Source organism: Chiloscyllium plagiosum, chromosome 33 (genome assembly GCF_004010195.1).
Source record: "Chiloscyllium plagiosum isolate BGI_BamShark_2017 chromosome 33, ASM401019v2, whole genome shotgun sequence".
Taxonomy (NCBI): Eukaryota; Metazoa; Chordata; class Chondrichthyes; order Orectolobiformes; family Hemiscylliidae; genus Chiloscyllium; species Chiloscyllium plagiosum.
Window position 1 is genome coordinate 15,814,686 of NC_057742.1, and position 11,970 is coordinate 15,826,655.

General features: G+C 40.1%; 1 protein-coding gene across 1 annotated transcript; it reads left to right on the plus strand.

Annotated features, from left to right (window-relative positions):
• Nucleotides 1–4,050: 4,050 nt before the first annotated feature.
• arl4d (ADP-ribosylation factor-like 4D) lies at nucleotides 4,051–7,966 on the plus strand. Its single transcript, XM_043675029.1, has 2 exons — nucleotides 4,051–4,418; nucleotides 5,727–7,966. The coding sequence occupies exon 2, from the start codon at nucleotides 5,865–5,867 to the stop codon at nucleotides 6,465–6,467; it is 603 nt and encodes a 200-aa protein (XP_043530964.1). The 5' UTR covers nucleotides 4,051–4,418; nucleotides 5,727–5,864; the 3' UTR covers nucleotides 6,468–7,966.
• Nucleotides 7,967–11,970: the final 4,004 nt, after the last annotated feature.

Below are 11,970 nucleotides of genomic sequence, written 5' to 3' on the forward strand. Positions count from 1 at the left end.
CATTGCTATGCCAATGTGACTGGGTGATATTGGGTTATAAATGACAAAAAGAATTGAAATTGAGCCACACCTACTCCTTTCCCAACTCACCTTCCATCCTCCATACATTTAGGTTTATCCAGAACTCTGCTGCCTGTGTCCGTACTGACATCAACTCACATTTACCGACTGCACTACCACACCCGTCACCCCATCCATGTAGACTGATCTTAAACTCTGGACTCTGTTAATTGTTGGACATGGATTATACGGTGTTTTGCAAAAAAGTACTTATGACGTCACTGGTTTGGTTGCACACTCTAAAATTGACAGGTGAAGGAAAGCAATAATGACATTTTACTGTTTATAAGCAAAAATATTTAAAGACATGGTAAATAATATCAAACTTGAGTTAGAAAATATTGAAGGAGTAGAAAATGTGAAAATAAGACAACAGACTGGCAACTAGAGGACGATATGAAAACAGCAAAAGAGTTCCCTTTGTGATCTTTTTAACATTCCACCCTCAATCATACCTGACCAACATCCTACCCTCAATAAATGCTGAATATTCAACCTTCAATCAGTACTAACCAGCATTCCACTCAGTTGGTCCCGAAAAACACTCTGACATCAATCAATATCACCTAAAACAGTCTAACTAGCCAGTAACCTCACTGCTGTGATTGGGATGTTGCTACGTACAAAATGAATGTTATGTTTGCCTACCTAACAAACAATGTGAGTGAAGTACTTTCAACAACAGCCTGTACTTATGTAGCATCTTTCATGTAATTAAAAATGGGGATATAAAAGACAATAATCAGAAAATGAACCAAAAAAGGAGATATAAGGATATGAGCTCAGTCAATGATGCTGGTTTTAAGATCTCCAAGGAGAGAGGTGTATAAACCTATAGTGAGGGAATTTCAGAGTTTAGTGGTCAGTGTTGCTAATAATGTAGAGTGTGGGGATTGTGCAATGTACACATCCTGATGTAGGAGGAACATAGAGTTTTAGGAGGGCTGAAGGAGGAGGGGGAAGGGTGAGATCATAGTGAGAGCTGAACAAGGCCATAAGAATTTTAAAATCACTGGTGGAGCTGGTGCCAATGCAAGCAGTATGTACAGGGGCGATATATTTGCAGCACAGTACAAGTTAGGATATGGGCTGCAGAGTGTTTGTGAGGTCAAGTATACAGAGGATGGACATTAGTAAAACAGACGGAAGAGTACTTAAACAGTCAAGCCTAGAAATAACAGAAGCATGGACGTGAGTTTCATAACCAGAAGGATTGAGGTTGGGCAGGATCAATCAAAGCTTCAGCGGATATAATCTTGATGCTAAAGAGGACGGAAGCTCGGGTCAGCTCAGCTCCAGGTGTGATGCTGAGTTTGCTAACAATCTGGTTCAGCCTGAAATTGCCAGCAGTGAGGGGCATGAAATCAGAGCAAGGACCAAACTCAATGGCTTCAGTTTGACCAGTTTTCTTTGAGGAAGTGGAGTTCATTGAGCACAGAGCATCAGGCTAGTGGACCTTTGACACGGAGGTGTCGGAGAGAGTGGAGGTGAAGCAGAATTCTGTGTCAGCATTCGGGTAAATCCTGAACACTTCTTTGGTTGAAATCTCCTGAGACACTGTGTGGATGTGAAGTGGGAAGTGTCAAAAGAGTGAGCTCCAGAGGTAACGGTTTGGTTTAGGAAAAGCAATTATTGCAAAATTTTCTTTTTGGCTCTGATTGAACAAGTAATGTTAAAATTGCCTTTCCTTGTATTTAAACCCCGTCGGTGGCATTATGTCTCACTATTTCTGCAGTCTCCTCTTGCTGTAAGATACTCCAAAGTGCACTCTTCCAAACATGTTTTCTTGTGAATCTACAATTTTAGTTACGCACATTCAGTGGCTTTGCATATGACTCTGGAATTGCATCTATAACCCATCTCTTTCCCCTTTAAAACCTGCCACACAATTGGCCCCTTGTTATAATGTCTCCTTATATGACTTGGTGTCAAATGTAGCTCCTTGACAGTTCTATGTTGTGTTTTACCTGATTAATATGTTAATTAAGTACAAATATGATTTGGAGGTGCCGAGGTGTATAAAGTTAAAAATCACACAACACCAAGTTATAGTCCAACAAGTTTATTTGGTAGCACTAGCTTTCGGAGCGCTGCTCCTTCATCAGGTGGTTGTACATTTGTAGTTATTGTTAACATGTAACTAGGTATAAGCAGCTTCCCATCAGCCGATTAAGAAAGTAGTATTGTTTGAGGATGACCCTGGTAACCATGGCAGAGGCTGCAAGAATGAGGATGGTTGGTATGCCACTGTCACACCATGTCTCTTAATTGCAGTCTGTGGCAAGGGATGGAATCTGATTACAGAGTTCAAGTACATTGTTGCATAAAAGATGGGGACAGAGTTGGAATGAGATTGGAGCACTTTGTGACATTTTGAAAAGGTACGATCAGTGCGTTAGAAATCATGCCATTATTGTCAGATTGGGTGACTCTTCAACCTCACTGACATGGACTGAAATCTTTAAGAGCAAAGAAAGCCTTGGGGTAAAGGGTTCCATGGAAATTCTGGCACTGTAGGGTTAATTATTTTTCAAAAATTCACTCATGGGATGTGGGCACTGACACAGTCAGCATTTATTGCCTGTCCCTCGTTCCCCTCGAAAAGGTGGTGATGAGCTGCCTCCTTAACGGCTGCAGTTCATTCTGTCCCTGGTCAATCCAAGTTCAAAATTTTGGGACAAACAAAGAAATTGCTGGAGAAACTCAGCAGCTCAGGCAATGTCTTGGTAGTGTGGATCTGCAGAGAGATCTTGGAGTCCAAGTACATAGATCCCTGAAAGTTGTCACCCAGGTGGATAGTGCTCTTAAGAAGGCATACGGTGTGTTAGGTTTCATTGGTAGAGGGATTGAGTTCCAGAGCCACAATATCATGCTGCAACTATACAAAACTACCTGCTAATGTAGTCAACTCAGCCACATTAGGGAGATTTAAACAATCCTTAGATAAGCACATGGGTGATTTTGGGATAGTACAGTTCTGGTCCCCATATTTCACGAAGGATGTGGAAGCATTGGAAAAGGTTCAGAGGAGATTTACCAGGATGTTGCCTGGTCTGGAGGGAAGGTCTTATGAGGAAAGGCTGAGAGACTTGAACCTGTTCTCATTGGCAAGAAGAAGGCGAAGACGGAATTTGATAGAGACATACAAGATGATCAGAGGATTAGATAGAGTATACAGTGAAAGTCTTTTTCCTAGGATGATGACGTCAGTGTGTACAAGGGGGCATAACTACAAATTGAGGGGTGATAGATTTAAGACAGATGTCAGAGGCAGGTTCTTTACGCAAAGAGTGGTAAGGGCGTGGAATGTCCTACCTGCTAACGTAGTCAACTCAGCCACATTAGGGAGATTTAAACAATCCTTAGATAAGCACATGGGTGATTTAGGGATAGTATAGGGGGACGAGCTGAGAATAGTTTACAGGTTGGCCCAACATCGAGGGCCAAAGGGCCTGTTCTGCGCTGTATTGTTCTATGTTTTATATCTGTGGAGACAGAAAGCAGAGTCAATGTTCAGGGTCCAGTGCTGAAAAATGTGTTGCTGGAAAAGTGCAGCAGGTCAGGCAGCATCCAAGGAGCAGGAGAATCGACGTGAAGGGCATAAGCCTTTCTTCAGGAACATGCTCAGGGTCACCTGCTGAGTTTCTCCAGCAATTTCTGTTTCAGTTTCAGATTTCCAGCATCTGCGGTTCATTATTTTTACCTATTGGAACAACCTGCTTTTGTAGAACCCAGTAATTCCAATGACAATGACCTGATTCCCCTCTGAGGGGATAGCAGGCTAGGGTGGACAGCATCTGTGCACAATCCTACACCAGTGCAATTTCTCCAACCATTCCGATCAGTCAGAATTCCCAGAACTGTTGCAGTTAAACAAAAAATGGGTGCATAGGCAGATAATACTTTGCGGTGAACTGATCAGCACAGGTATAATTCCTTACTAACGTTTTGAACGACTTATCGCGATACTCTCTCATTTTCATAGCTCCTTATCATAGGGAGATGTCTATTTTGCTAGGGGCACTGTCTACATAAAGCTGTCAGGTTTTTTTTGTAGAGAAGAGGCATTGACATCAGCGCCTGGGAGGGACACTGTTGACGTTAAGGAGGGATGGGGCCGCTTTAAGAAGTGTCTTTTGAGGGTGTTGCTCCGGGTTAAAGCGACGTCAAAGGAGAATGTGTTGCATTTGACACTGTGTGAGCGAGTTACACAGAGAAATCCCGAGCTAAGGGGTGGTTCTCTAATGTGTCAGCTCTTATGGAAGGTCTAGAAAGTGCCTAACAAACTGCTGCCTTTAGCACTCTCTACTGAATCTTTACCAGCGCCACCACAGCAGCTCGACTCCAACAGGACAAAGGTAATGCTTAAAAATCGGTCTCCCCTCTCACTACGTGGACTTGTCGATTGACCTCAGTTAAATTTTGTTTTCAAATATTTAATGCCTGCTCCCTCTCAGAGTGGAGTTATAGTTATTTTAACCGGGATCGTATACCTGTCAATAGTTGGCGACCTGTGTAATAACTCATGCGTTTTTGGTAAATTCGTGAGCTTTAACTGCGATATTTCAGAAGGCAGGGTAATGAAGTTTGTTGTTTATTATCATTGCTGTTCGGTCTCATGTTGCATCTCCCAGTTGATTTTTTTTTTCACAGACCCGGGGTCTCTGGGGTGCCTTCATACCCTGGCCTCTGGGTTTATGTGCTCACATTAAAATCAAAACCTGTTTTGTCCCAGCCTTGATCAGCTCCAAGCTGGTCAGTTAAGCTTGCCAGCCAAGCCCTGTGTTGCTGCGAATTAGACACTTATGATAATTGAAAAAATGTGATGTGTGGAAAGCTGTAGTTAATGACTTTTATTCAGATGCATTTTGTTGCTGTCTAAACTCTCCCTCACATTGATGATATTTGGCAATAGAAATTTGCTTTAATCGCCTTGATGGGCAAAAAAAGTTACAGAAGTAATACGACTCCCACATTAAATCCCTTCAAAAAAAAAAATCCAAATGAATTGACCGTGCGGTGTGTCAATGCAGGCTGGTGCTCAGTGTAAAGCTAGGACCTGGAAGAACCCTTCAATGCGTCTGTATAGGGTACAGCACTGGAGATTGATGTGTTAATTCCGTGTTTGGTTTACATTGACCCTAATGGATTCTTGCTGAGTATAATCAGGAAGCGCGTGATCAGTAAATAAACAGGGATTGAAGGACTTGGACACATAAAATGCCAGGAATCTAAGTAAATCCGGCTCGATGGTGAGTGACACAGACAGGGGAATAAAAAAATGCCGCAGCTACTCGGGGCAGTCAAATGAGGAATCTCGTTTGTTCTGATCTGTTAAATGTTGGTCAATGTATTGATCCGCCTTTTTAAAAATCTAGGGACCTGCATTCTCCTTTACCATAGGAAACCCCAAACTGGTAAAGTGCACAGCCTTCTCCCTGTGGCGACACTAAAATAATGGCCGTTGCATCGACAGGTTATATTGGAAACGCCACTCTCAAAGACTGAGGGAAGTTTCCATGTAAAATGTTTTAAATTCATTCTTTCTTTTACTAACAAGACGAGTTTTCAGGAATAAGCTATCTGTTTCAGTGTGAGTTTTTTTAATGTGGAAAAGGCAGCATTTAAACTAACCAGATGTTAACTTTTTTGTTTTTTTTAATTAGCCCAAAGCATACCGTGTCCGATTGGCTTTGAAGACGGTGCAAAGTGGCGACACCCTCCAGGTCTACAAAACAAGGATACTGGCCATTAACACTCAGTGTTCTTTTATATAAAGGCGAGGTGAAGATATTTGGTTGGCAATGGGGAATCAGCTGTCTGAGCTGACACCTAACGGAACCTTCTTGCCTCCCTTCCAGTCCCTGCATGTTGTGGTGATTGGCTTGGATTCAGCTGGAAAGACCACTTTGTTGTATCGACTGAAGTTAAGGGAGTTTGTCAACACCATTCCTACAAAAGGCTTCAACACTGAAAAAATCAAAGTACTGGTTGGGAACTCCAGGGCCATCACTTTCCAGGTCTGGGATGTTGGTGGCCAGGAGAAACTGAGGCCTCTGTGGAAATCCTACACCAGACGTACCGATGGCATTGTCTTTGTGATTGACTCGTCTGAGACGGAGAGGATGGAGGAGGCCAAGGCTGAACTTCATAAAATTTCCAAGAGCTCAGAAAATCAAGGAGTGCCAGTATTAATCTTTGCCAACAAGCAAGATCTGGTGGGGGCGCTCTCTGTATCTGAGGTGGAGAAATCCCTAAGCTTGAATGAGCTGGGTGCATCCACTCTGCACCACATTCAGAGTTCCAGTGCAGTGAACGGGCAGGGCCTGCAACAAGGTCTGGAGAGGTTGTACGAAATGATTATTAAACGGAAGAAGATGATCAGGCATCAGAAGAGAAAGAGATGAACTGTGGACCTTATTCCATAATCAGCTGAGATGGATTTGAATAGCTCATCAATGGAGTCTCCTAAAAGGAGTAACTAAATGGTCAGAGGCACACAACTTGACCAAAAATATAAGTTCCAAGTTTTTTTGGGCTGATCCAAATTTGACTTTTTTCCTCCAGACGCATTGTAGCATATACAACAGCAATGACCAACACCAACCTAACTGTTTATTTAAATAATAGGATCAAAATAAAACGGGGACAAGTAGGTCACTTGTGGATGTTTGGTGAGGAGTTGAACTGATTACAAGCCAGCCCCAACCAGAGACCGACTGATGTTTTACCGGAAATATGAAAACTGTTTGGAGATTAATGCTTACAATTATGATGCTAAGCCTTCTGGAGAGTATACATTCTGATTTTGCATTTACGAATAAATTTCTGTAATGATTTGGTTGTACCCAGATAGCCCCTTAATATGTAAATTGATGGATGATTGCTGAAAATTGCCTGGAAAGTTAGATTAAGTGATAGAGAACTGAAATATCCTTCTTCTCTCTCACTCTCTTTCTTGCTTCTCTCTCTTTCAAAATTCTTAGTTTCTTAACTCCAGAAGACTGGAACATGGTGAATTGTTCTTGCAATTCACTGATATTGTTCTGACGCCACTGTATAAAGTGTTTAAAACATGTGTAGCTTTTTGTAGATGGATGATGTGCAAGTCAAGGACATGATTGTCCGAAGTTACAAAAGATGTTTAGTTCTGCAAGTGTTTGCAAAAATAACAAATGGACTGAGGGAAGCACTTTGTACTTTTTGTTTCGGTCTGAAAGTATCATTCAGCTACACGCCCCAGTAAATGGGAGTACCGAAAGCAGTATTTCAGAGTATTGGAGTGCAGTAATGCTTCTACATTCTGTGATGTGAAGCAGTTTCAGCCTGACCCCCAAATCTAATAAATCCCAATGATGTGAGGTCTCTCCTAGAAGGTGTCTTCACGTCTTCTTGAAGTTAGCTTTAGCAGCAATGAAACTGTTGCTCAGTCTGAAGCTACATTTTCAACTTGCCAAGGCAGAGAGAAATGTTCTTGAGGTTGAGATTGTGAATGAGAGCTGCCTTCACACTCTCTCTTACCAGAGTTCTACATGTGTCCAAATATGTGCAACAAATTCTTTGTGGCTTTCCTTACTGTAATCTGGTTGGCAGCTAGCAGTAAGACTAGTTTAGTGATGGGTCTGTTACTTGATAACTAGCATGAAACCAATAGCTGCAGTCGAACTGTAGCCTTTGATATGAAGCACACATGAGCCAATGTGCTTTAATGCAAAAGAAGATTCCAATGTCACATATTTCATTTGAATTATCAATGTTAAAAGAGTTTCACTCAGGCTTTCATACTGAAAAATTGGACCTTGTGGAAATATTTAAGCTGTGAAATGAAACAGTGATTTGTACATATCTTTTTTGTACTTTGATAGTTTTTTTTTAATAAAGAGTTGTCTTTGGTGTTAAAATGCAATGCTAAAACATGTTGTTTTTCCTTAATTCTTAATTTACTTCTATTTCAAAACTGTTCCCTAGTGTGTTTTTCTTTCAACCATCTTTAGGTCATACTTGTACCTCAATTCAGAAAGTAAAAAGGATGAGCTGAAAAGTAGCAACTTGCATTAGTGAATATTTTCAGCAACAATTTTGAGAGCATGTGCTGGGCGCGTATAAATTCTCTTTTTACTTGCATGTAGCTAAAATATTAAATGAGATCTAATTTATGAAGTCAGCGTAACAGGCACTTGTTACATTAGGGGTCTTAAGGCAAGCAATTACTCTGAATAAAGCTAGGGGTGTAATTTGCTGCTGCTGCTGCTATTCTGAAGTAATTGCTAGCCAAATGGGCTTCCATTTGAAACTAATCCAGTCTACTATCAGTAAAATAATGGACAAAAACAAAATAATCACTTTAATTTTAAAAAAAGCATGGTTTTAGATGGACATTTTTTTAATGACAAATCTTGCTTGTTTCAAGGTAAATGAATGGTGAAATATCTGTTTTTGGGCATTTATAATTTGAACTTTTGGCAGCATCCGTTTAATTGCAGTAAAAAAACATTAGTGGTTGGAAACAAAACAATTTTTTTTCCCCTTTTTTTCAGACAACTAATTTAACATCAAACACTACCAAGCCAGGGAAAGAGAGATGAATGCCACTGTAAGCTCTTCCTTTATTTTCCGTCCTGTGGACAAGGACCTTCTACTGAACCACTGTACATTTTATTTTCCCAATTCCTACATTTAATAAGCTTGTTTGAATGGCGTAGAGTGAGTTAGGGACCATTTTGTATTGTGGAGGAGGCGATGGCCTAGTGGTATTATCGTTAGACTATTAATCCAGAGAGAGTCCTGCTCTGGTGGAATTTGGACTCCATTTAAAAATATGGAATTAATAGTCTAATGATGGCCATCAAACTTGTCAGGAAAAACCCATCTGATTCACTAATGTCCTTTTTAAGGAAGGAGTCACCTATCTGTGACTCCAGTCCCAAAGCAATGTGGTTGACTCTGGGCAATTCGAGATGGCCAATAAAGACTGGCCTAGCCAGTGATGCCCACACCCGATGAATACATACTTAAAAAGATACAAACATGTCCAGCACGAGCTGAATGTAGCTTGCTCACACTGATTTCGCAAATATTTTTATAGCCAGCAGATAGAGGATCTTTTTGTCCCACAATCTAGTCTGAATTTGAAGTTCAATCCGGCCTCTTGCACACTCTAACCCTCTGACATGAACGATATAAGTAAAATTTTTTAAAACTGTTTAAAAATAAAGTGTATTTTTGGGAGTTGTAACATTGAGTACTGAATGGAGATCCACCAGGATCAATGCTTTAATCTATAGCGGTTCTAATCCTCATGAAAGATCTGTTTACCAAAACCAAGTGGAAGATGCTCCAGTATTCTGCCATTGCAAAGCACAACAGTCAGGACAGTGATGCAACAAAATAAATTATTTTTGCAATTGAACAGGCGTGCAATTTAAATGCAAATCATTTACACAAGGTCACAAAATGTGAGCTATGAAAATAATGAAATTGACTCAACACATAGCGACTTAAAGAAGAATCTGGCTAAGTACAACACACAGTACCCTCATATACGGCCAGAATAATTATGTATGGCAGACGGAACTCTGCAGTTTATTAGACCAACCTTAAAAATCTGTGTTCGGTCCTATCACAACTTTCAAAAATGTTTGCATTGGAAAGCAACAGAGAATCTCATCTTGAATATGAAAGGAATAAAAACAGGTAAGAAAATGTTAAGTGAGTAAAGAATGCAGTTATAAATGGACGTTGTCAAAGGATATAGTGATGTACGATGGCTTTAAAGAGGTGTATTTTGTACTTTTAATGAAGTGACGTTGATGCAGAGGTCCAGAGTGGTCTGCTTCAAGCCAATAAAGTAAACAGCTTGTGAGGCTGGTGGGTTTCTTTTAAAGTTGGAAAAATAGAAGCAGCCTGAATGGGTGGGGTCAAGCTCCCACAGAACCAAGATTTTAGTTTTAGCTTTCAGTAGCTGCTGCTGTGGTCTTGAGACTAGATGTAGAATCTCTTATTCTTCTCTCTTTTCCAGCTAAAAGTTGGGGTTCTCTTCCTGCTGCTAGAATTGTATGTGAGATAATCTATTTGATTGAAGTTGTCTTTGCTAAGGGTGTGTTTATGCGATGTTACTATATTGGAACAGTTAATTAGTAGTTAATATATATTATTTTGTTTAGCATTTTGATAATTACAGTTAAGCCAATTCTTTTTTATGTTGTATATATTTTAATTGCAGTGTATGAATAAAATGTGTTTTGCTTCAAGCCTGGTGGTTTGGCCAATCAAGTTGAATCCAGAACACAACACCTTATGCCTACCTTTAAAATAAGAAAAAGTTGGGGTCTTGCCTGTCTAGAGGGGGATTGGTCTGATCCATAACACTATAATATAAAACATTTAAATGGTACCAATCGGATAAACCTAGATTCTTATTTCAGAGTATGGTAAAAGGTAAGACTAGGGAACATATAAAGTGTTTCCACACCAATATAAGCCAGAACAGATATCAGAAAATGCATTCTTTGTAGTCAAAGAATGCTAAATATTTGGAATAATTTGGAAGGTAGGTTACTGTGAAAATTAGTTGACCATTGTTCAAAGTGTTGTGAAAATTTGGAGAGAAGAGAGTGCTAAGAAGAAGACAGTGATAACAAGACAGATAAGGCTTGTTTTGCCAATGCTTTCTCTTGTTCCTGACTTATCTAATAAAATAGGGTATATTTTAATGTTCCATTTCTGGGCAGAAATGTACGCTGTGTACAATAATGATAACACAGTTTTGCAGTAAAAAGCTTGTGATCCACCTTACCAGATGCAGACTAGGTGAAGATGAAAGTCTCCCCTTATGTCTCTGTTCTTACACATTGCCCTCGTCTCCTCCTGGTCTCTGTGCTTGCATTTATTTTGTGGCTCAGTCAGTGTTTGCCTTGTGGTTCTATTACATGCTGCATCTTGCCCATGTCTCTGTGCGTGCGCACGTCTCTTCATATCTCTGTTCTCTCTTTCCCCTGACTACTGTGAATGATGCTCAACTCAATTTATGTCAGAGACCTGCAGGGCAATGGGGAAGCTGACTGCTTTTTACCCTTCTTTAGGCAAATCAGCTAGCATCCATGCAGCATCTCTCACCTCTCCCAGATGGTATGCCCAAAAACTGAGATCTCACTGCATGAAATCATAGATTTGAGCCAATGTGCTTTGGCAAGTCACCACAGTTCAAAGCTATTAATTATGAGTTCAGAGAGATGAGAAAGCAACAAGCAATTTTACTGATAAAATCTCACATTGTATTGTAAATCTGCTTTCATTTTTATTGCAACACCTGTCTTTCTGTTATATAAAATAATTGGGCAGGATGCAATTCCTGGAAAAACAAGAGTGTTACTTCCAACCTAAGATTTTTTTGTCATCAGCTTTTCTCGGCTAAGAATAGTGCCAATAATTATCATTGAAATCAACATCAAATGATGCTGTCTTCAATTGTTTTGCTGTTCTCCTCAGACCAGATGTATCTGGTTGCTGGAAGTAGTCCAACTGTGTTTTTTAATTATACTGTATTTTGTGTCAGGGTGTAACATGGGAACAATTTTTAGGACTTAATTGGATCGCAGTAGTTTTTTTTTCAACATACTTTGGAACATGCAGTTTTATAAAAAGATTTACTGCTTCAATTCCGTCCTCAATTTCTCCTCCTCCTCCCTGAAACTATTGACTTCACCATAATTTGTAGTTACCAATCACCATTTTGTACTAAGCTCAAATGACCCTTATACATGTTTGACTAATGATGATTGTTTGCGGATTATCCAAGTGTGTAGTTTCACTGCTATGTTTAATCCTGTTTTTACATGGCATTTCCAACAGTGCAATTCCTGTGGGAATCACCATGCAGTGGTCAGGACTAGGACAACCTGCAGATACTTC